General features: G+C 48.6%; 1 protein-coding gene across 1 annotated transcript in view; it reads right to left on the reverse strand.

Annotated features, from left to right (window-relative positions):
- LOC142245330 (multidrug resistance-associated protein 1-like) overlaps positions 1-25,817 on the reverse strand; it is a 261,385-nt gene that overhangs the window by 105,310 nt on the left and 130,258 nt on the right. The window contains exons 14-23 of the mRNA XM_075317960.1: positions 25,409-25,496; positions 24,301-24,370; positions 22,596-22,722; positions 21,651-21,827; positions 21,175-21,342; positions 20,561-20,735; positions 11,196-11,234; positions 9,296-9,374; positions 8,206-8,329; positions 7,900-8,107 (exon numbers count right to left, since the gene is read on the reverse strand). Of these exons, the coding sequence (XP_075174075.1) occupies positions 7,900-8,107; positions 8,206-8,329; positions 9,296-9,374; positions 11,196-11,234; positions 20,561-20,735; positions 21,175-21,342; positions 21,651-21,827; positions 22,596-22,722; positions 24,301-24,370; positions 25,409-25,496 (1,255 nt within the window). The remainder of the gene's footprint in view (positions 1-7,899; positions 8,108-8,205; positions 8,330-9,295; positions 9,375-11,195; positions 11,235-20,560; positions 20,736-21,174; positions 21,343-21,650; positions 21,828-22,595; positions 22,723-24,300; positions 24,371-25,408; positions 25,497-25,817) is intronic.

The raw sequence follows: 25,817 nt of genomic DNA on the forward strand, positions 1-25,817 counted from the left end.
TGGCCTTCACGTGCTTGGTGAGCAGTTTTAGGCCCAGAACGGAACGGAAGAGCCATCCTTTTGGCACCCCAATCAGATTGGAGGAAAAACCGTGTCTTGTTCCTGAAGAGGAACAGGGATTACCACTCCTTCTGCCTGCAGAAGAGCATCGGCTCGGGGGGGGGGGTGGGAAAGTTCTGAAGAATCGAGCCGGAGGACGAGAACAGAACTCAATCCTGTACACGTGAGACACAATGTCTCTCACCCACCGGTCTGTGACCTGTGGCAGCTAAATGTCGCCAAGCGGGAAAGTCTGCCACCAACCGCGGATGCGGAAAGAGAGAGAGCTGAAAATCATGAGGAGACCGCCTTGGTAGCGGTTCCTCCGGCTGCCTTCCTTGGGCGTGATTGAGCCCGGCCGGAATCTGAGCCCCTCTGAGCCTTTTGAGCCCTTTTGGACGAGGACAATTGGGACCTGCCCGAGCCTGGGAAGGACCGAAACCTCGACTGTCCCTCCAGGACAGCATTAATAGGGTAAGTCGCAATGCAGACATTGCGAGGTTAAGGACACCACCTGCGGCACAGATGTACATGTGCTCAAGACCAGCTGCGCAAGACCAGCTGAAATAGCTTAGAGTGCCCATACGGCTGCGAATGCCGGAGCAACCGACACGCTGATAGCTTCACAGACAGATTTCAACCAGAGGTCCATCTGTCTGTCAATGGCATCTTTAAGTGAAGTCCCATCTCCACTGCAACTATGGATCTAGCCGCAAGCCTGGAGATTGGGGGGGGAAGGGATAACGTGTATCCTTAATACGTTTGGAGAAACGCTTATCTGGTAAGCGTGGTGTTTCTGAACTGCTTCTCTGAAGTCAGCGTGGCCAGAAAAGTACTCACTATACGCATGAGATACTGAAAAGGGATTTCTCCTGCTGTGAAGCCGACTCCTCCACTGGGGGAGCTGAGGGAGAAATATCCAACATTCCATTGATGGACGCTATAAGATCATTCACTATGGCGTCACCATCCGGTGTATCCGGATTGAGAGCGGTGTCAGGATCAAAGCCCTGATCAGCTACGTCTGCCTCATCATACAGAGAGTCCTCCTGCTGGGACCCAGACCAGTGATGAAGCCGAGAGCCGCACCCAGCGAGCTAGCTTAGGCTGTCTGGGACTGTCGTCCGTGTCAGAGCCTTTACCCTGGAATGCCTGGGACCCCCCCGGAGCACTGATTATGTTCCAAATGAGGGTGGCCAGGGAGCATTGATCAAGATTGCCCATGGCCTGTCTGGACTGCAAAGTCTCTATCCCATGACAATCTATCAGCCGAAACTGCAACTCCGTCCCTGTCCCTGGACAGGGTTCACAGGTGGTTCCTTTGGCCACCTCTAGTAGAGACCCCGGCTGACCAAGTGCTACAGGGGAGCATTGCACACAATGGGGGTCAGTGGAACCTGCCGGTGGAACAGTATCACATGCAGTAAAAGCAGCATAGAAAGCCTGTGTTGCTTTTTTGCTGCTGTATTCTAGCCATCTAGGAGAATATAGCCAAGAATAGCGACCGTACAGTGCAATGTATAGCATACAAGCATAAGTACAAATGAACACTTCAGCACATGCAATACAAGCAGCATAGAAAGCCTGTGCCTTGGCACCCTTGCTTTTTTGCTGCTGTTGTCCAGCCATCTAGGAGAATATAGCCAAGAGTAGCGACCGTACAGTGCAATGTATAACATACAAGCATAAGTACAAATGAACACTTCAGCACATGCAATACAAGCAGCCTATAAAGCTTGTGCCTTGGCACCCTTGCTTTTTTGCTGCTGTTGTCCAGCCATCTAGGAGAATATAGCCAAGAGTAGCGACCGTACAGTGCAATGTATAACATACAAGCATAAGTACAAATGAACACTTCAGCACATGCAATACAAGCAGCATAGAAAGCCTGTGCCTTAGCACCGTTGCTTTTTTGCTGCTGTTATCTCGCCATCTAGGAGGGCATATAGCCAAAAATAGCGACCTACAGTGCAGTGCATACAAGCATAAATATAAATGGACACTTCGGTATTTAGTGGGGTCAGCACTTCAGGTGCTGCTTACCGCCCGCCTATAACGCGGGTGTGTGGTCGCCAGAGCCCTGTGACTGGTTGCCCAGAGCTTGTCTCCGTTCCCCAGCTCGGACTGCGTGCAGGAATGGCTGCCGGCGTCCTGAGAAGAGGGGCGGGCCGTGGGCGTGCCCCAGAGAAGAGCGGGAAACTGGCGTCCCACTGTGTCCAGTGAAGGGGGCTGGAGAATGCAAAGCAGACTCCAGCCCTCGGCGCTGACTTTCTGTACAGCGTCCCGCCCCTCTCCTGACTGGCAGGGCTGGGGGCGGGAACGAAACGAAAACTAGGCCGCAAAGCCGGGGACTCGAGTAATAAGCGCGGCCGTCCTTGTGCACGGCCAGCGCGGAAGTCCCCGGCGCACCACAAGTCCCAGCCGCGCCACAGTGCAAAAAACACCCAGCAGCGGCCGGCGCGGCAGTTCCCAATACATAAATTCACTCAGCTAAGCTGCAGTGAATAATAGCACGAGCGCTCCGCGCTGTTGCCCCCGGCGCACTAACACTCCCAGCAATGTTGGTATGTGTGTGCGCGCTTGCCCGGGGACACAGAGTACCTTAATGTAACAGGGCCCTGTCCCTGACGATACTCAGCTCCATATCCAGCAGGTTCTCTGGGTCTGTGGATGGAGCCCGGTCTCAGTGCCTGGAGACCTGTAAGATCCCACTTCACCAGAGCCCTCAGGGGGGATGGGGAAGGAAAGCAGCATGTGGGCTCCAGCCTCCGTACCCGCAATGGGTACCTCAACCTTAACAAACACCCGACAAAGGTGGGGTGAGAAGGGAGCATGCTGGGGGCCCCATATGGGCCCACTTTTCTTCCAACCGACATAGTCAGCAGCTGCTGCTGACTAAAAACAGTGGAGCTATGCGTGGATGTCTGACCTCCTTCGCACAAAGCTTGAAAACTGAGCAGCCCGTGATCCCACGGGGGGTGTATACCCAGAAGGGGAGGGGCTTTACACTTTTAAGTGTAATGCTTTGTGTGGCCTCCGGAGGCAGTAGCTATACACCCAATCGTCTGGGTCTCCCAATGGAGCGCCGAAGAAAAAAGCCTTGCGTCGTTTTCGAGTCTTTTGAGGGGTTTGAGAGAAAGAGGAAAGAACCGACTCGTGGGTCAGGTCCGAAATTCTATGTGGTAACCGGAAGACACAAGGTCTCGCACCCATTTGTCGTCTGAGGCGGCAGCCCAGATGTGTTGAAAGAGCCGCAGTCGACCTCCTACAATGAGTGTGTCTTCCGGGGCGCCGAAGGAGTCATGAGGGGGGAAAACGTCGTGGACGAGTCTCCCTAGTCCTGGACTGTTTCGGTCTAGGCTGCCATGATGAAGTGGGTTTCGGGGAGAGCTGAGAAGGTCGGTCCCTGCGTAGTCCGCGGCTAGTGGCGGGGGCAGAGCGGGATGTCGACCAACCAATGAGTTCCGAAAGGAGCGGAACGAGGACTGTGGACGTCTGGTGAAGGTCGTCCTGGGCTTCAGCTGGGGAAGGGAGGTAATCTTTCCTCCCCCGGCGGGTTCAAAAATGAGTTTGTCCAGACGTTCGCCAAACAATTTTTCTGGCAAAAAGGGAAGTCCCGTGAGACTTCTTAGAGGCAGAGTCCGCTCGCCATTGTCGGAGCCAGAGAGCTCTATGGATGGCTATGGTATTTGAGGCGGCAAAAGCTGCGCAGGTAGCAGCGTTAATGGAGGCCTGCATGAGGTACTCCGCCGCAGCGGCAATTTGAGCTGTTACCTCTGTGAAGGTATGAGGGAACTGGGATTCCTCAAGCGAAGTGTTAAGGGATTCTGCCCAGACCGAGATCGCCTTTGCAACACACACAGAGGCAAATGTGGGCGAGAGGGAGGAACCCGCAGCCTCAAAGGCAGAGCGGGCGAGGTGTTCCACCTGTCTGTGTCGGGTCCTTGATGGAGGAACCATCGGGTAAAGATAGGAGCGTCTTTGTGGCAAGGCAGGGACCGGGGGGGGGGGCGGCGGATCGGCCCAGCCCTTAGGGGCAGGTGAGGCGAAAGGGTACCGGGACTCCATGAGTTTACGGTTACCGGACCGCCTGTCAGGCTTCTCCCTTTGCTTTGTGAGGATATCCTGAAACTCTGGGTGATAAGCGAAAAACCTTTTGGGGTTTCCTTGCCCTCTTAAAGGAGACCGCATGGTCAGTGGTAGTGGATGGGGGATCCTCCACATGCAGAGTTTGGTTGATTGCTGCTATAAGGGAGTCTATTGCAGTTTGATCATCTGGGGAGGTTGAAACCAAGGAATCATCCTGGTACAAACAGCATTCTCCCTCCTCCGGCTCTTCAGAAGCCGTGGAGCGTGTGGGAGAGCCTGCCCCGTTTGCTCCCGAGGGAGAGCCATGGGGGCCATGAGAGAGTGCTGGAGACACCCGGCCGTGTGCTCTTTTTCGGATCCCTGCAACCGGTGAAGCATGGGCCCGGATTACCTCAGAAGGACCCTCCATAGGGGTATCCTCCGGCTGCGTTCCGTCCAGGGGCCCAGAAGGGTGTGGAGGACGACATTGCATAGCCAGCACCAGGTTCTGTGACAGTTTTTCCATGGATTGGGACAGAAACTGTGCCCATTCCAGTGGGCTGGGAGCCCTAGGCTGACTGTTGCGGCGGTGGGGTCTTGGGGGGCTATAGGGGCACAGGACTCACAGAGAGAAGAGGTGTGTTTACGTGGTAGCTCAGCGTGGCAGGCAGGGCAGGCTGAATAATAGACTATGTGGGCCTTAGCACTCTTAGTACCTTTAGAATTCTGCATGTTCCTAATAGGAGTATGCCAGGAGGGGGTGCAATGATCTGCAGAGCTACAAGTGAAGCAGTGGGAAGCAAGGATTGTATTTGCTTCAGTGTACCTCACCAGAATCAGCCAATGGCCCTGCGTCCTCAGGAAGGAGTAAGCCCGCTCTGTGGAGATCTTTGCGCGCTTAGTTGGGGGAGCTGGGCTTATGGCGGCCCGCGGGGGGCGGGGCTTAGCGCTAAAAGAGCGCCAAGAATAAGTCAGTGTGCCCCCCTGCTGTCGGTAGTAAAAAACGGCGGGAAGGGAGCTTCTGTGACAGTTTTTTCTCTCCCTCCCTCCAGCCAGCACACAGCTAGTGGGAACAAAGACTGCGAGTTCATGAGCCCTGGGAACCCTCCCCCGCCACCGGTAGATTATCTCTGCAGGATTCCCTGCAATCAGCAAGGGACTCCCCCCTCCTCCAGCCAGCACGCAGCTATGGTGGGAATAAAGACTGTAAATTCAGTAGTCCTGGGAGCCCTTCCCTGCACAGTCTTTCTCCCTTTGCCTGGGAAACCAGTCAGGGGGGATCTCACCTTAACACTGCCTCAGTCCAGGCAGTGGAAATAGCAGAGTCAGCCTGCTGTGTCCGGCCACACAGGTGCAATGTATCAACTCAGTGCCTGCAAAAAGGAGCTGAGGAAGTGTGCCTCTGCCCTGGGCTCTGGAAAAATCGGTGTCTGTGGGACCAGTCGTCCAGTAAAAGGCAGCCCAGGATCCAGCGTCGCAGGAGGGGGTACGTGGAGGAGACACTCCGCGTTCCCGTCCGTTGATGGTATTGGGAGATCTGTCCCTAGAGGAAACCGTCGCCCTCAAAAAATAACAAAACCTTGAAAGGATGTGCCTCTTACAGACACTAAGCTAAAACTGAGGTTGCCTGGCCCGGCCAGGGGGTGTATACTGCAGAGGAGGAGCTAATGTCTTTTGCATCTACTTAGTGTCCTCCTATGGATAGGCAGCATAACACCCATGGTCCTGTGTCCCCCAATGAGGCGTCGGAGAAATTAATTTTTATTTCAAATTCATTTTATTAAAAATATTATATACGTAAAAGTAGAGTCCCCAGAAGAAGTGGCGAAACGTATGTTGGGGTAACGGGACGTGGACTTAGTAGCCAACAGTAAGTACTGTGCCTCCTCTATGTGTCTCCTATAATCATATGGTCGTTTTTGACTGGGCTATTTTGCCTTAAGCCAGCTTTACACGCTACAATATATCTTACGATGTGTCGGCGGGGTCACGTCGTAAGTGACGCACCTCCGGTATCGTAAGTTACATTGTAACGTGTGACGGCTACGTGCGATTGAACGGTAAAACGTTCATCGCATGCACGTCGTTCAACTCCTAAAAATTGAACGTCAGGTTGTTCATCGTACCCGGGGTAGCACACATCACAGTGTGTGACACCCCGGGAACGATGAACAGATCTTACCTGCGTCCTGCGGCTGCTACCGGCTATGCGGAAGGAAGGAGGTGGGCGGGGTGTTTACGTCCCGCTCATCTCCGCCCCTCCGCTTCTATTGGCCGGCTGCCGCATGATGTCGCTGCGACGCCGAACGTCCCTACCACATCGAGATCGTATGGACGGGTAAGTACGTGTGACAGCAAATCATTTGTGCGACATGTTCAACAAATTGAACGTGCTGCACATACGATGGGGGGGTGGGTACGATCGCATATGATATCGTATGCTTAATCGTAACGTGTAAAGCAGGCTTTAGACAGAGAGCAGCATGAGAAATGCACATCTTACTACTTAAAAAGGTATTCATGTGTCAGTGACATTGCACAGCACTTTAATTGTATTATTCCATCCATAGATTGTAGTATTGGATTGTGATCTGTTTAAGTGTGCAAATATACATATATTATAGTGCATCTAACTGCAAGAACTATGTTATATATCTTCGGATTATTCAATTATATCAGTACAGTAGAACAGCATAGAGCACTTTATATTTATTTATTTACCTACCTATGCACCAAATGTGATCCAATCCAATCTTTTGATCTATTTATTACCAATTTTTATGCCCAGTGAGATCTTAGTATAGTGCAATTGTAATTGTGCTACTATCATTTTACCCTGTTTTTCTGGCCTACCTCCCTATCCCCGGTTGTTATATTGTGGAACTCTTTACTTTTCCATATATAATATTTTTAATATAATTAATTTGGAATAAAAATTAATATTTTTTAAATTATTCTGATTTCTTTAGCTTCATTGGTCTGAATACCATACCCCGACTACTGTGTGTATTGTATGTTGAAGCTTCACCACTTTGTGGGGAAACAAAAACAAATTTAGGCACATTGTGATTTATCACTTTTAAATATAACCATGAATCAATAGCACACGTGAAAAATAGGCAAATTTGTAATATATCTTATCAGAGACTGATCTTTTATTCTCAAAATTCTCAATTCATGGGTAAAATCTTCATTCAGTGAAGACTTTCCCCATTACTAGGATAGGAGATGGCAGTTGGTGCTTATAACATTCTATGGAGGAGCTAGAGGCAGACATTCTGCTGCCATTCTCCATAGAATATTTTATGAGCACAAACAACATCAGTAATGGAAAAGCTGTATCCACTGAAGATCAATTTTAACGGTGAATTGAGAATTTTGAGAAGGTATGATCAGTCCAGGAGGAGAAAGAAGCAGATTTGTCTGATAAGATATATTACAAAGTTTCTTATGTTCATGATTACTATTGATTCAGGAAATAAAAATTGCAACAATGGTTACTCTTTAAAAAGATCTGCCATCATGGACAATGACCATATGCTCACAATTATGTTGGTACTCCTATCCAAGTGCACAGAGAGGCAGCATGCACAGTCATCTCTCCGGTCCTGGTGGCCCAGCTCCCAAGGCCCAGCTCCCTAGGCCCACATCTACCAGACATTTATGGCACACCGTGCAGCTCAGAACTTATCCAATTGGGATTAACACATTAACGTGTAAGACGGAAGCCAGTTATTAGTGGAATACATTCCCTCCCTATTCATGAACTAGAAGTGAAAAATGGATGTGAACCTTGTGACATCCCCAGTGCTCCGTAGACACTTAGTCTCAATTTGGTGTGCTGCTGCGTGCCATTCACCACGGTGTCATCAGTCCATAAACTGAGCCAGTAGTTGGAGGCCAAGGAAGACACGTGATTACACAGGAAGAGAATGACGCTGAGGAAGGACAGAAGGAGACCGATGGCTTTCATGTACTCCCAAAACACAGCCAGTTTAACCTGGGACAGAAGAGAAGAAACAATTATCAGATAAACCTGTACCGCATCAATAATGTTAGAAAGTGTCTGCAGGACGGAATGACAAACGGCACACATACTCTGCCCGTTTTTGCCTTGTCGGCTTCGGTCAGCTTCCAGTCTTCTTTTTCCTTCCCCGACTTCTGGAGATCGGCCGTGCTGTTCTGGTGACCAGACTTTGTATCAGACGATGCGCTCAACTGTCTGGTTAATCGAGAAAGGGGCAGACATCATTAATTAAAAAGGGGCTGTCTGGTGCTGCTCCTTTGCATCGGAAGTGACCAGCGCCAACAATGCTACAGCAGCTCCACATACTGTACCTGCCAAGACGCATGCGCCACCGGCTGGTATGGGACCACGCCCGGCCGGTATGATTCCACGCCCGGCCGGTATGGGGACACGCCCGGCCGGTATGGGGACACGCCCTTTTTTAAATCAACAGGACAGATATCTGCCGATCATGCACACGTCTTAGACGGTACAGGTCGTAGGAACATTATAGAGTTACTATTTTTATATATTGATGTGGGGGATCGTGAGGGACATTAATAAAAAAAAAAAAAAGATGCAATGATGCAAGGTGTGAACAGAGCCCAAGGCTAAAACCAGACATTCATGAAGCACAGCCAAAGTATGGACTCATGTCAGACCGGCCATGGTCTCCCAACTTGAGCTGTTTGGTTCAGGTCACAACATTATTATCCATACACAAGGAGTAGAGGGAAAAAACAGCACCTACTCAGGAGATCAAAAAACAAAAAAAAAACAACAAACCTTTATTGCAACAACCATGCATATAAAAACATAGTGCAATATTAAAGTCATGATCATGAGTTAAATTTTTGGGGCCTGAAACGCGTAGACGTGGTCTACTTTTAATATTGCACTATGTTTTTAAATGCATGGTTTTTGCAATAAAGGGGTTTTTTTTTTTTTGGATCTCCTGAGTAGGTGCTGGTTTTTCCTCTACTCCTTGTGCATGCTTTTCAGCAGTATCCGGCCTGTCTTGGAACCGGGCATCTAATCTTTTCACATGAATTGGAAGGTCTAGGTGAGCTGTTGGTTTGGGTTTTTTTCCCTCTATGTTTATAATATTATCCATACTCTGACCATGGTTCAATGAAGTCTGACATATAAACATGTAGTGGATGTAGAGATTCCAAAACATACCGATGTAAACTTTTCTCATTCCTTTCCCCAACCAATACTCCATTTTCCATGTGTTTGTCTTCAGTTGGGCTGGGCACTTCTATGTAATGCAAAAAAAAAAAAAAACCTTATTCACATATCGGCATTAACATGTTATAGATACAAGAACACAGGTAAAGTAACGGTTTTCATGCATTATCATGGCCGTTCCCTTTCACTCCGAGCAAGTTCTTAATATATTATGGCCATTAATGGCAAATCCACCGGCAAAAACGGCAGATTAGGCTACTTTCACACATCCGGTTTGAGCTCTGCGGCTCAATCCAGCTGTGAAACCTATGCAATGGATGCGGTGAAAACACCGCATCCTTTGCATAAGTTTTTACATGCGGCCGGTCCGTTTTTTTCCGGTTGCGGCACGCTACTGAGCATGCGCAGTGGAAAAAACCGCATGTGGCGGCCGGATGCGTTTTTTTCCGCAACGCGCCGCATCCGGCATCCATAGGCATGCATTGAAAATGCGCTGCAGCGGCCGGATGCGTTTTTTTTTTGCCGGAGCAAAAAACGTTGCAGGCAACGTTCCATCCGGCCGCGGCATCGGCTAAATCTGCCGCATGCAGCAAAAACCAGACCGAACGCAAGCCCCTGCGGCACAATACGGCACTAATGTAAGTCTATGCAAAAAAAAAACGCAACCGGCAGCAAAAAAAAACGGTTGCGGTTTTTCTGCAGAGTGCCGTATTGTGCCGCATTGCAGAAACCGGAGGTGTGAAAGTAGCCTTACACGTTTGGTACTGCAACACAACAAAAAAAAAAACTAAAAAAACACAACAAAACACAATTTGACACACCCGACTTAAAGTGGCACTTGTGGTTTTATATGGCACGGCTTTAGATCGGTACATAAAGAATCGCCTACATTTCCGATAGCTGGAGCACAATCAATTTCCTTCTTAACCCCGCAGTTGTAACAACCATAATATTTTTTTTCTCTGGGACAGTTACCAATTAATCAGACCAATCGGAATATGTAGAATCAGATCATTACTTTAGTTGTTAGATTAATGAATGAAAACTTCCAAGAGCAGAAACATGCACTATTTTAGAAAAGAAAAAAAAAACAAAAAAAAAAAAATAAAAAAAAAAAAATATTAATATCTACAACTCTCCCCTCCCCCCATAATTTTGGGAAGATGAAATGTTCAATAAACTTCCCTGCAGAACGGTCAGACGGTCATTCATTAACGAAGGTCTACAAAATCTCTGAACCGCCGACGTTCGTTGTAAGTTTAGATTGGTGAGCCATTCACCAGCACTACCTTCTAACCACCAGTAGAGGTCAGCAGAGGCTCAATTAATAAAAGTAAATAAAATATTAAAAAGTAAAGTCAGCTTTTCATACTTTTTTTTTTTTAATTAGTGCAAATATTCTATCTTGTATAAAATCAAAAAGTTGCAAAATGTTTCCACAATTGAGTTGCCCAAAAATTTACAGGACAGTTTTTGACAGTCTTCAGGTATAAAATTACTTTATGCATTGAGGCCTTTGGAAAAAAAATAAATAAATAAAACAAACAAAACAAAACTGGAACAATACCCTTATGGGTAGAGGTAGTCTTTTCCCTTGAAATCCCCACTCCATAGACAGACGTGCTGTCTGCACACATGCTTGATTTGCACTTCTGAATTCCTAGAGCCCAAACAGTGACTGTACCTGATGGTTTTACTATATGGCGATAAGCACGATTGTACATACTAGTATCTGATATCCCAAGATACTATCAAGGGACTAGGTACACAGAATTATAAACCCGCTGATATAGGTGTATGCTCATGCAAGAAAAAAAAACCATTCATCTGCACCAGAATCCACTAGACTATCCTAAACACATAGGGTAGGACACCATGCTTGAAGACGAACCTTCCTCCTCTTCAACTTCCAGTTCCACGTCTGTGTGGACTGCAATCATGGCAGCACAAGCAAATAAGGATAAGCAAAGTTAGAGATATATATATAAAAAAAACAAACAAAAAAAAAAACCAAACAAAAGAGGATCAACAGGTGCGTCATCATGAATATACGTGACCATGTGTGAAGTGTAAGCATTTTTCCGACAGACCCCTGAAAAATGGATGGAGGGGGGAAAGGGCAGGAAAAACCCTGCAATGGATTGAAACATTGCTCCGATGGAATGGGAACAGCATGGGGAAGATGCCTGGATGTATCTCTAACTTACAGGTCACTGTTGGGAAGTAAAATAATTAAAAAAAAAAACAAACCCTGCATGGGGTCCCCCTATGTTTAATAACCAGCCAAGGTAAAGCCGACAGCTGTGGGCTGGTCTTATCAGGCTGGAAAGGTCCAGCATTATTTGGCCCCCTCCTAGCCTCACAATACCAGCCCACAGCCACCCCAGCAATTCCAGATTTGCACTGGTGCTGTGGCAATTGGGGTAATAATTTTTGGGGTTGATGTCAGCTATATGTCAGCCCAGGGGTTAGTATTGGTGAGGCATCTATCAAGATACCCCCATTATTTACCCAGTAAGTGCTACAGCATTACTGTGAATGTCGGGGAATCCCCGCACGTTGATTGCCCGTCTGACAGCAGTGAAGCATGAGGGATGAGGTCTCGAGCCTTCACTCGAACACTCGTGATATCCGAATGAGTATTGACGAACACGCTTACTCATCACTATTGCTAAAGCGGTAGCTTGCCCCAGTGATTCAAAAGATATTGAATCTGTAGTTTGTCATCAATCCTTTAGGACCGGAGTCTCAAAAAAATGTTGAGAAAACCAAACAAAGGGGCCATAGAATATGAAAACTAAAACAAACAGGCACTGATGTTTTTTTAATTGCTTGTTAAGCCATCACTTGATTTTGCAGGAGAACAGCTGTTTCCTTTGCAAAAATGCATCGTCACAAGATCCGGTAGCACAGTTTTGTGGCCAATTCCCAGAAAAATGAAGAGTGTTTTCTTGTTTCGGAATTTTTTTTTACCCCGGCTGCAGTTTATTTTTGTATTTTTGTTTGGGTTTTTTTTCAAATCAAATCAAACTGCTTTATTCACCTCTATGGATCCAGGGCCGGGTCTTAGCCGCTGCTCCTGGTGCCTGTTAGCGTCTGCAGCGCTGACATCACTACAATAATACTGCAGCCAATCGCTTAGTTAAGCTGCTTATCCAGTGACGTCAGGTGGAGCCACCCAGCTCAGCTATTGGCTGTAATGCAAGGACAGCGGGAGCGGCAATAAAATACACCAAGGCCTTGTGCGCACTTACTGGTTTTTGCCGCGGATTTCCTGCGGTTTTGCTGCATGTTTCATTGCATGTTATGTTCATAACATGTCTGCAGTGAATCACCAGCAAAACCTATGGGAAAAAAAAATGCTGTGCGCACTATGCGGAATTTGACAGCTGCATGTTTTGCTGTGGGATTCCCGCAGCAAAAATAATTGCATGTCACTTCTTTTCCGCACGTCGCTGTGGGATTTCACTCCATTGACTGCAGTGTAATCGTGAAATCCCACAGGGAAGTGATGTCATTACAGGAAGAGGAAGCGGAGCAGAGAGTAAACACACACATCACACACAGACATAGAACACACACACACACACACACACACGGACACACACGGACACACGGACATATAGAAAAAAAAAAACAAAAAAAAAAACACGTGGGCTCCGCCGTATTTTTACCGTCCAGCCGAGGTAAGCACACAGCGGCAGCCCGGTATTCTCAGGCTGGGGAGGGCGGGGGGCAGGGTTAATGTCCCCCCCTCCTCCTGCAGCCGAGAATATCAGCTGCAGCTGCCCCGGTACTGTCGCATGCATTATGCGGCAGTCCTGGAGTGTCCTCGGCTCTTCCAGATGCCGTGATGCGGTGGCTATCCAGGTAATAACGAGTTAATGGCAGCGCATCGCCGCCATTAACTCCAGGCTTGATCATGGCAGCGTCTATGAGACAGCTGACATGATCAACCCGTAAGTAAAGTGAACAAACAAACACACACACACACACACACACACACACACACACACACACACACACACACACACACAGAAAAATCCTTTATTTTAAATAAAACATAAAAAAGCCTCCTCTTTAACCCCTTTATTAACCCCCCGAAACACACCGCTCCGGCGTAATCCACGTCTTGCTGAATGCAGCCTCGCAACGAGCCTGCAGAGGTAACCACAGGGCATTTCCCACAGCCGGTAATGTGAACTCACATTAACGCTCGGGAGAAATGCAGCGTGTGCTCACAGGGACTCTATCCCTCTATCTATTCTTCTATCTATTCCTCTATCTGGCTATTTATCTATATCTATCTATCTACTATCTATCTCAGAAGGAAATTACTTTTTTTTTTTTTTCAATGTGCTTTATTGCATTGAATGCATTAAAGCACATGTACCAACCCGCACGCAGCAAATCCGCGGCAATACCGAACAATACCGTGGTAAACCGCATGTAGTTTTCGGGTGCGGTTTGCCACGGCTTTTTACCGTGGGTGCAGTAATCTTTCAGACCCTGCGGAGTTTTCTTAAGAAAATTCCGTTTTCCAGTGCGCACAGGGCCTAAAGGATTTTTTCATGCTCGTGCTTCAGAAGCAAACTGCTCCCCAGCCTCCCGGCTTCCTGCTGCCTGGATGTTTGTGCGCTCCTGAAAATTGATGTTTCGGACCAGCGTGGTTAATTCATTGGTCTGAGCGGAGCGCTCCATTTATTTATTTTACTTTTCTGTAAAGCGCTGTGGACGTTATGGCGATAGATGTGATAATCGCTGTCCCTATTGGAGATCACAATCTACCTTCCCTAACAGTGTGTTTTTGATCTAATGCTACTCGCAGAGGTAGCTTTGCTTCTGCAGCATCAGAAAGCCAGATTCAGCACTTACAAGCTGTGTGCAAATAGCTTGCAAGCTCACGCTCTTTGTCTAGGATATAGCAACTGCAGAGGCAACAGATAACTTTGCCGATGTTCTGTTACCTATAAAAATCCCTCTGTTCTTGAGTACTTTTGCAAAGTTGCTTCTTTTTAAAGGCAATTTGCAACATTAACCAGTTACGCATATGAGACAATCCCTTTAAGGAATCCGAGAACACCAGGTCTTAATAAAGAGAATTTTGTTTACTTACCGTAAATTCTTTTTCTTGTAGTTCCGACATGGGAGACCCAGACCATGGGTGTATAGCTAGCGCCTCCGGAGGACACACAAAGTACTACACTCAAACGTGTAGCTCTTCCCTCCGGGCTATATACACTCCCTGGATGACAATCTATCCAGTTCAGTACAAAAGCTGAAGGAGGACATCCACCCATAAGTAGAGATAGAGTAAAACTCGGCAAAACCAGAACTCTGTCTACTAACAACAGCCGGTGAAACACATGGAACAAAAAACTGCCAACAGGCAACAGGGAGGGTGCTGGGTCTCCCATGTCGGAACTACAAGAAAAAGAATTTACGGTAAGTAAACAAAATTCTCTTTTTCTTTATCGTTCCTTCCATGGGAGACCCAAACCATGGGATGTTCCAAAGCAGTCCATGGGTGGGAAATAAACCAAACTGAGAAGTAGGCAAAACCTAACTTCACAAATGGGCGACAGCCGCCTGAAGGATGCGTCTGCCCAAGCTCGCATCTGCCGAAGCATGAGCATGCACTTGGTAGTGCTTCGAAAAAGTGTGCAGACTGGACCAAGTGGCAGCCTGACACACCTGCTGAGCCGTAGCCTGGTGCCTGAAAGCCCAGGAGGCACCGACAGCTCTGGTCGAGTGCGCCTTAATCCCCGGCGGGGGAGGCACCTGAGAACACTGGTAGGCATCGGCGATAGCCGACCTAATCCAACGAGCTAGGGTCGGCTTAGAAGCAGAGAGACCCTTGCGCTGACCCGTGGTTAGCACAAAAAGTGAGGTGCACCGCCGAAAAACGGCGGTGCGTGACACATAGATTCGGAGCGCCCGCACCAAATCCAAGGTGTGCAACGCCTTCTCAAAGCGATGCACAGGGGCCGGACAAAGAGAGGGCAATGAAATGTCCTGGTTAAGGTGGAAGGAAGACACCACCTTAGGGAGAAAGTCCAGAGTCGGACGAAGAACCACCTTGTCTTGGTGAAACACCAAAAAGGGGGATTCCGAAGAAAGCGCAGCCAAATCAGAAACTCTCCTGAGAGAAGTTATGGCTACTAGAAAGACAACTTTCTGTGAAAGTCTAGACAAGGGAACCTCCCTGAGAGGCTCAAAAGGGGGTTTCTGTAAGGCCGCGAGGACCAGATTAAGGTCCCAGGGATCCAAGGGCCGCCGGTAAGGAGGGATGATGTGAGATGCGCCCTGCATGAAGGTGCGCACCTGAGCCAGTCGGGCGATACGCCGCTGGAACAATACCGACAAAGCCGACACCTGTCCCTTGAGGGAATTGAGGGACAGACCTAACTGTAGGCCTGACTGTAGAAAAGACAGGATGGTCGGCAAGGAGAACGGCCAAGGGGCACGGCCGGAAGAGCGACACCAGGACAGGAAAATTCTCCAAGTCCTGTGGTAAATCTTGGCCGAGGAAGACTTCCGAGCCTGAGTCATGGTGGAGATGACCTCAGAGGGAATGCCTGAAGCCGTCAGGATCCAGGACTCAAGAGCCGCGCCGTCAATCTGAGAGCCGCAGAATTCTGGCGGAAGAACGGACCTTGAGAGAGAAGGTCTGGGCGGTCCGGGAGATGCCACGGCACCTCTACGGACAGGCGGAGCAGGTCTGGGTAACCAAGCTCGCCTGGGCCAGTCCGGAGCAATGAGTATGACTCGACGGCCGTCCGTACCGATCTTGCGCAGAACCCTGGGCAAGAGCGCTAGAGGGGGAAACACATAGGCCAGACGGAACTGAGACCAATCTTGAACCAGTGCGTCTGCTGCGAAGGCCTGAGGATCGTGGGAGCGAGCCACGTAAACCGGAACCTTGTTGTTGTGCCGGGATGCCATCAGATCCACTTCCGGAGTGCCCCACTTGCGGCAGATCGATCTGAACACTGACGGATGCAGGGCCCACTCGCCGCCGTCCACGGTTTGACGGCTGAGATAATCGGCCTCCCAGTTTTCCACGCCTGGGATGTGGACTGCAGATATGGTGGACTTGAAGTCCTCCGTCCACTGGAGGATTCGTTGAACCTCCAACATCGCCAGACGGCTGTGAGTCCCGCCCTGGTGATTGATGTAGGCAACCGCTGTCGCGTTGTCCGACTGAACCCGAATGTGCTTGCCCGCCAACAGATGGTGAAAGTCTAGGAGAGCTAGAAACACAGCTCTGATCTCCAGCACATTGATCGGGAGGGCTGATTCGGACGGAGTCCAAGTGCCCTGTGCTCGGTGATGAAGAAATACCGCTCCCCAACCGGAGAGGCTGGCATCCGTGGTGAGAATCACCCAGGACGGAGCCAGGAAGGAGCGTCCCGGTGACAGGGAGAGGGGCTGAAGCCACCACTGAAGGGAGTTCCTGGTCTGAGATGACAGAGCCACCAGCCTGTCCAAGGAAGAGATCCGCTTGTCCCAACAGCGGAGAATGTCCAGCTGCAAGGGACGCAGATGGAACTGGGCAAAGGGAACCGCTTCCATTGACGCCACCATCTGACCTAGCACCCGCATGAGGTGTCTGATGGAATGACGGCGGTGCCTCAGCAGAGAGCGCACCGCCAGACGAAGGGACTGCTGTTTGACTAAGGGCAACTTGACAAGTGCCGGCAGAGTCTCGAACTGCATCCCTAGGTACAAAAGTACCTGGGTCGGGGTCAGAGTGGACTTGGGCAGGTTGACAAGCCACCCGAACTAAACTAGCGTGGCGACAGTGAGAGACACTCCGCTGGCAGACTACACTGGATGAGGCCTTGACTAGAAGGTCGTCCAGGTAAGGAATCACTGCCAATCCCTGGAGGTGCAGGACTGCAACCACAGCTGCCATGATTTTGGTGAACACCCGAGGGGCCGTGGCTAAGCCAAAGGGAAGAGCCACGAACTGGAAATGTTCCTCTCCGATTGCAAAGCGTAGCCAACGCTGGTGTGAGACCGCAATAGGCACATGCAGATAGGCATCTCTGATGTCGATGGATGCCAGAAAATCTCCTTGGGTCATTGAGGCAATGACCGATCTCAGAGATTCCATGCGAAAGTGCCGCACCTGAACATGCTTGTTGAGAAGCTTGAGGTCCAGGATGGGCCGGGAGGAACCGTCCTTCTTGGGGACTAGAAAGAGGTTTGAGTAGAAACCGCTGAACCGTTCCCGGGCGGGAACCGGAACAATTACCCCGTTGGCCTGCAGGGAGGCCACGGCCTGAGAGAAGGCGGCGGCCTTGGAGCAAGGGGGTGTGGACAGAAAAAATCTGTTTGGCGGGCTGGAAGAAAATTCTATCCTGTAGCCGTGGGAGATAATATCCCGCACCCACTCATCGGTGACGTGTTGGAACCACACGTCTCCAAAGTGGGAGAGCCTGCCACCGACCAAGGACGTTGCTGGCGCAGCCAGGTAGTCAAGAGGAGGCCGCCTTAGTGGCAGCGGCTCCTCCGGTCTTTTGAGGACGCGGCTTTGCGCGCCAGTTTGGTTTACGATCCTTGGCTGCGGTAGTGGACGCGGCCGAGGGCTTCGAGGATGACCAGTTAGAGGAACGAAAGGAACGAAACCTCGATTGGATCCTGCCCTGGACAGGTTTCCTGGCCTTAGTTTGAGGCAAGGAAGTACTCTTCCCGCCAGTAGCCTCCTTGATTAGGTCATCCAGCTGTTCCCCAAACAGCCTGGACCCTGCAAAAGGGAGACTCGCAAGGTACTTTTTTGAGGAAGCGTCTGCTTTCCACTCTCGAAGCCACAAGATCCTGCGGATCGCGAGGGAGTTAGCGGAGGCCACCGCCGTGCAGTGAGAAGCCTCCAGGATGGCAGACATGGCGTAGGATGCAAAAGCCGAAGCTCGAGAAGTTAAGGTCTCCAGCTCAGGCATAGAGTCCCTGGTGAGGGAATGCATCTCCTCCAGAGAGGCAGAGACTGCCTTGAGAGCCCACACTGCCGCAAAAGACGGGGAGAACGAGGCTCCAGCCGCCTCATATACAGACTTGGCCAAAAGGTCAACCTGGCGGTCAGTGGGATCCTTAAGAGAAGTGCCATCAGCCACAGCCACGACTGTGCGGGCTGAGATTCTGGACACCGGAGGGTCTACCTTTGGGGACTGAGCCCATTCCTTAACCACCTCTGGTGGAAAAGGAAAACGGTCATCTGAACTACGCTTCGGAAAACGTTTGTCAGGACAGGCCCTGGGTTTGGTAACAGTGGCCTGAAAGCTGGAGTGGTTAAAAAACATACTCCTAGCTTTCTTAGGTGAGGTAAACTGGTGTATCTCTACCAGAGAGGCTTGTTCCTCAGACTCTGGTGGGTTGAGGTTCAGTACGGAGTTAATGGACGCAATTAAGTCACTAACATCCGCATCTCCCTCAGACAAGTCAATGGGGTACATAGAGGTAGCGTCTGAGCCCATAGTAAACGAGTCCTCCTCGCCCTGCACCTCGGCACGTGAATCAGAGCCGTGGGAAGAGGAGGGAGAAGGGTCCCTGCGTCTCCGTTTAGGGGGACGGGGTCCTGGGACATGCTCAGAGCTCTGCAGAGCTAGGAGCAGCCGAAGCACCCTGTGAAGGGGGCTGATGCATGGACAGCAGTGTCTGGGACAGCTGCCCCATGGAGTCGGCAAAAGACCTGGAAAGAGCTTGTGAAAAAGATGCTACCCAAGCCGGGGGTTCAGCCACCGGGGCCAAAGCAGCCGGAGGGACCCCTGCGGAGGCTCCAGGCTGAGACACAACCATGTTAGCACAGGCATCACAATGTGGGTATGTGCTTGGCTCTGGCAGAATGAGCTTACAAGCAGTGCATATAGCATACATGTTTGCAGCCTTGCTCCTAGTGACAGACATGCTGCTGATGGTGGAGGCTCTGCAGCCAGAATACACTCCTGTAGAATGCCTGAGAGTGTAATAAAAGTCCACAACCAGAGGTTGTGGCTTACCAGCCCGTGCTCTCTGTGTGCCCTCCGGATTCCACCGCTCCCCTGTGAAGCGTTAGCCTTCCTGATAGAATGCAGCTGCAGCATCCAGCTCCCTCTAGCGCAAGAACGCTGAGAAAATGGCGCTGGGAGAAAGAGGGGGGGCGTGTATAAGCCCAAGAGCGGGAAAAATGGAGGGCAGAGAGATACAGGACGACAGACAGGGGAGGGGACATCTCCCCAAGGAGGAGTGCCCTCCCCTCTGCTGGCCGGGCGGTGGGCGGCGCTGTATGCAAAACATGCAGAGAAACCGAAACTAGGCCCAAACAGAAGCCGGGGCCTAGATTTAACAATGCGGCCGACAAGCAGGCACCTTCGGCGCGGTTCTCAGGGGAAATCCCCAGAATCGGCCGGAAAGTACAGTAACGTTAAAACACATACTGTCCCCCTAATAAAAGTACCCGGGACCCCTGAAAAACGTCTCTATACTTAGCTTTGAGACGCAGGGCCATGTCCCTGGAGAGGGGGGTAAATGCTCCTTCCAGCAGGGACCAGACAGGGCTGCGGATGGAGACCGGTCGTCTGCAAGCAGAGAGGATCGTGGAGGCTCCCACTTCAACCCAGAGCCTCTTAGAGGATGTGAAGGAGCGCGGCATGTGAAGGCTCCAGCCTTATAAAGTCAACCTTAACAGCACCGCCGACAGAGTGGGGTGTGAAGGGACATGCCGGGAGTCCAAACTGGACCCGCTTTTCTTCCAAATCTTTAAAATAAAATAAAAATGAGAAAAAAAATATCAGAGAATGCAAGTGTGTGTTCCTCCTGAAACACAAAGTATTGAACTGGATAGATTGTCATCCAGGGAGTGTATATAGCCCGGAGGGAGGAGCTACACGTTTGAGTGTAGTACTTTGTGTGTCCTCCGGAGGCGCTAGCTATACACCCATGGTCTGGGTCTCCCATGGAAGGAACGATAAAGAAATATTAACTTGTTTACCCGAAACGGATCAGAGCTAATCTAATAATCAGATCAGACGTACATTTTTTAATGATACTGTAGCCACCGTCTTGCTCTTGCCCACCCAATATTATGTATATTCTGGTCTGTAATCAATTACAGAATGAGGAAAAATGCAATGTCTGGCCAATATGCAAACAAAAAATTACTTTGAGTCCAATTCACCAATGATCAATTAAATGCTTTATATTCGGATCAAAAATTCAGTGAAAATCTACATAAAGGGTAAAACAATCTGATTTAGGGGTGTGGAGTTAGATGCTCACCTTGTCCGTTGTTCTGCTCAGCATTCGCATATGTACGAAGAAATTCAGCAAATGCACCATCTTGCTTCAAAAGATCCTGATAGGATCCAATTTCTGTGATTTTTCCATCCACCATTACGATGATGGAGTCCATCTGCGGCAAGTAACTTACTCCATGTGTAACCAGTATACGGGTCTAGAAGTACAAAAGACATTACTGTAAGTAAGGATATCGGACAGGTGCTAACAAAAATCCCCAGTCATTCACACATCAAAACAGACTTGTCGAATATTAGACATATGGGGCACATGTACCCAAGACTGGTCTAGGCAGAAGTGCACTGGTAAAACGTGTCAAATTTCATCAATAGATTTGGCTCATTTTGGGCAGTGAGTCACAAAGCCATAATCCACATAGTCAGTGTTCCTCATGCACATACACTCACCATATGTTTAAGAAGCTCTGTTGGGCAAATAACTTTGTCAAATATGTGACTTGTGCTTCATGTGTCAGTCTAGCCAGAAGTGCACTGGTAAAACGTGTCAAATTTACTTAATAGATTTGACATATTTTGGGAAGCCAGTCACAAAGCCATAACCCACACAGTCAGTGTTCCCTATATACGTACACTCACCTTATCCTTAAGAAGCCCCTTTGGGCCAATAACTTTGTCAAATATGTGCTTCCCAACATGTGCGTCCACAGCAGAGAGCGGGTCATCAAGTAAATAGACGTCAGCATTGCAATAGACGGCCCGGGCGAGGCTCACTCTCTGCTTCTGGCCTCCAGATAAATTTACACCCTAGCAAAAAGGGAAACACGTTTTTAGCTCCTCTAAGAACTCATAAAATAATGGGCAGAGGGTAACACCAATTTATGGACAGCATATAAACAAGAGACAGGCGAATACAGAAGGTATTCGGGTGAATTCACACTGGCAAAGTTTCCTGCAGATTACAGTGGATGACATTTTACGGACTGCAGACATTTTCCATGCAGAAGAATGAGCAGGCTGCGGATTGTCACCCCTTATTTTAAGAGAGGTGAAAGCCAAGGTGAATCAGCAGATAAAATCACATGTGCAGATCGAGCGATAGGTAATATACAGACCTTTTCTCCAATTTCTGTCCGGTCTCCAGATGGCAAAATCTCTAGGTCTGGTAGCAGAGCACAGGCCTCAAGAACTCGCTTATACAGAGGCTCCTTGCGCTCTCTGCCAAACATAATGTTGTCTTTAAGAGAGGCATTCTGGATCCAGGCTTGTTGTGGGACATAGGCTATGCCACCCTAAGGAAGGGAACAAAATATATGCTCTAATGAAGGAACTGTGCAATTTGTCTTAAAAAAATATTCACATAATGGAAGGTTAACCCTCATCCATAGGATGGCGGAAAACGTCCTGATATCTGGAGGTCGGACCACTGGGATCCACAATGATCCCAAAAATGCTTGTGGTGGACTGGCACCCAGGGACGGCTCTCGCGCAGGCCTAGCACCCAGGGACGGCTCTCGCGCAGGCCTAGCACCCGACTATGGTATAGCCCTAGTAACCAGGGACAGCTGCGGTATAGCCCTAGTAACCAGGGACAGCTTTGGTATAGCCCTAGTAACCAGGGACAGCTTTCGTACAGCCCTAGTAACCAGGAACAGCTTTTGTACAGCCCTAGTAACCAGGGACAGCTAACTTACAGCTTTACTACACAGAGACAACTCTCGAATAGCCCCTAACCAGTTGTTTCACTGAAGTCCATGCCTGTAGCATGTTGTATGGTGATTTACATGAGCCATTATAACAAGCAGCCCTTTGAAGGCAACTATAACGCTGATGTGGCCCTTGGAGAAAAGGAGTCTTTTAGATGCACTGTGATAAAAATGTTTTGTAAAAGGTGGAACCGCCCTAACCCAAGTGCATTAGTGACCAAATATGCACTTAAAACCCCCACGTCTCCCCTTACACCTGTACAGAAAACCACAGAGCCATTCACAGCAGTTAATAGTGTCTTTTAGACCTGTTTGAAGCTACATTGTTGGATATAAATCTACATATCCGTGTACCTTCACTGATACAAAGCCTTCATCCTTCTCCATCTCGCCCAACAGTGCAGACAGCAAGGAAGACTTTCCGCAGCCCACCTGGCCGACCACTGCGATCAAGGAGCCGTCTGGGATGGTAACGTTTATCCTGGATAATGAGAGATTCAGCCACATTCAATAAAATTTAGGCTTGCTGTCCTTGCACAAACCCTACCGCACCAGAGTAACCTTGCCTCTCAGCCTCGGAGTGCATCCACCAAGCTAACCATTGAGGTCACCGGAGTGCAACCCACGGGTACAGCAGATGCACTTAAATAATGTGGTTGGTTGTCCCTGCAGTTAACCGTATGTACCGTGTTTTTCCAAAAAAAAGCCCTCCCCCAAAAATAAGCCCTAGCAGGGATTTTCAGCATTTTTGGAGCAAGGCTTAAATATAAGCCCTCCCTCGAAAATAAGCCCTAGTCGCGGATGAATAATGAAGTGTCCATGCAGCTAAAAAAAGTTATTAAAGGTACTGCAGGACACTTCATTATAGTCAGCGGACGCCTCACAATCACACTGACCTGACGCTGAGCAGAGGAACTATATAGTGATCGCACCCCCGCACACATCAGATCTCACACACACACATCTGATCTCACACATACACACAATCAGATTGCACTCACACAAATCCAATCAGATCACACACAATCAAATTGCACACACAAAACGTCAAATCACACACACATTGGATCGCACAAATACTCACCACATCCAGCTACAACGATCTCTTCTGGCAGGCAGAATCCTGAGAGGTGTGCAATGGAGCGCAAGGGCCTGCCGCAACAGGACCTGCGGACACACGTGACTTCCTCCCATTATTCCCAGCAGCTGGAAGCATTCTTTAATGCGGGGTGTGTGTGTGGGGTGTGTGTGTGGGGTGTGTGTGTGGGGTGTGTGTGTGGGGTGTGTGTGTGGGGTGTGTGTGATCAGCCCTCTGCTGTGTGATCAGCCCTCTGCTGTGTGATCAGCCCTCTGCTGCGTGATCAGCCCTCTGCTGCGTGATCAGCCCTCTGCTGCGTGATCAGCCCTCTGCTGTGTGATCAGCCCTCTGCTGTGTGATCAGCCCTCTGCTGTGTGATCAGCCCTCTGCTGTGTGATCAGCCCTCTGCTGTGTGATCAGCCCTCTGCTGTGTGATCAGCCCTCTGCTGTGTGATCAGCCAGCAGCAGGGGAGGACGGTGTGCAGCACACAACAGAGATCACAGGGAGGACCTGGGAGCCACGCAGATGTCCGGGTCTGGCAAGAATGAGTCTTCTGGGAAGTGGGGGGGGAGGGGGGTGTCCGCTTTTTAGGGGGGTTAACTTACCCCCCAACTGTGCTTCTCCAAGAATAAAACCTCCTCCAAAAATAAGCCCTAGTGCTTTTTTTGGGGGGAGGTGGAGGGGGTGGGGGGGGCAAAAAAAGTGTAACAGACTGTCTTATTTTTGGAAAAACACGCTAAGCGAAATGGACTGGACAGTGGGCGGTCTACACAAAATAGATTATAAATATAATATAAAATAAATATAAAATAAATATATATAGTTATCTTTTTAATTATTATTGTAATTTATATGACCTGTGCATAAAGGGAAACTTGACAAAAGGGGACAGCCTTTATGATAATGGGGGAACTTCTAGGAAAATAAACCTCAATCGCTCATATATTTAAAATAAAAACAAAACGGAGCGATAACCTTACTCTTTTAGTGAAGGAGGATCATTCTTGGACCAGGAGAAGGTGGCGTTGCTCATGTTGATGCACCCTTCAGCTAAGAAAGAAACAAATGATCACAGTCTGCTCTGTGCTTGTGTCTGCACTCACAGCAGCATTATCCTCTACATAAAGCTTTTACCCCATCCCACTCCCTAAGAAAACAAAAACCACTTATGGGGTATTTACCTGTCTGTGCCTCCTGTACCTGTCTGTGCCTTGTATTGTTTATGATTATTGTACTTGCCCTTATTATGTATACCCCTTTCACATGTAAAGCGCCATGGAATTGATGGCGCTATAATAATAAATAATAATTTCCACTGCATATTACTGTGCACAAGCCTTTATAGAAATGGTCGCTTCACAATAATAGTGCAGTCTAAACACGCTGACGATTAGATTACATATGGGGTTTTAGCACAAACATTTGCATTATTTATTATTATTAATTCTATATTTTCATATATTCTAATTAAAATAAATAAATTAGGCCATTTTAAAAATGGCTTTGAATAAAAATGCACTGGGCCCAAATCATGAAGGTGTTTTCACCAGCTTACATGGGTAAACCACCTTTAAATCTCGCAACATTTTTGCGCAAAACGAAAACGTTGCGACTTTTGGAGTTTTCAAAACTGCTCCAAGCTGGGAAAGGGAATAAAGGCCGCCTGACAAATTCAGGAAAAGTTGTGGCGTGCCTTACAATAGAAACGTTACTACAGTTTATGACTAATGGACTGGAATAATCTTTCTGATGGTGGCGTAAGAGGCTCGTAATTCATTACGTGGCGTGCACCTGTTAACGATGGACGTGCTGGAATAGCATGATCGTAATTCATTAAGACTGGAGAGCAAAACACCAGTTTTGATGACTTGGGCCAATTGAGTCCACACCTCCTATACGGTAATCTGCTGGTAAATACAGTGTGAAACATGCAGCAGTCTTATTGGAAGTGCGGCTGCAGTAGGGAAATAGTTATAGGTTCTCCCTGCAGCCACTTGTGCTTCAAATTATACTGCTGTGTATGTATAACACTACACAGGTAAGTACTGGTTTGTTTTTTTCTTATATTTGAGCAGGGGAAAAACTTACAACTTTTCCGTTGCTCTCTGATAATGCTCTCTGGCTCCAGCTCCTCGTGAGATAAGAATACTCTAAGACGCTTCAGTGATACACTTGCCTATAGAAAAAAAAAACAAAAGCACATAACATCTAGAATATAATACTCCTCTAAAAACAAAGCAACAAGTAACATCCTCCAGGTCCCATGTAATACCTGATGTGAGGGCAATATAGAACAGAGGGGGCTATGGCGAGCTCAGGTCTGTAGTTTTTCATGATTTCTGCATTAGTTTCTTGAAAATAAATGTGTTAATGCTGCCAGGAGACACAAAGCCTAAAACTGGCTTCCCTCACCCACACACAGTGATTGACAGCTTTGTATGTGGGGCAATGTAGTGTGATGGTAGTCATACTGTAAAAGGGCCAAAAGCTTAGTAAA

This window comes from Anomaloglossus baeobatrachus, chromosome 7, assembly GCF_048569485.1.
Source record: "Anomaloglossus baeobatrachus isolate aAnoBae1 chromosome 7, aAnoBae1.hap1, whole genome shotgun sequence".
In the NCBI taxonomy this organism is placed as follows: Eukaryota; Metazoa; Chordata; class Amphibia; order Anura; family Aromobatidae; genus Anomaloglossus; species Anomaloglossus baeobatrachus.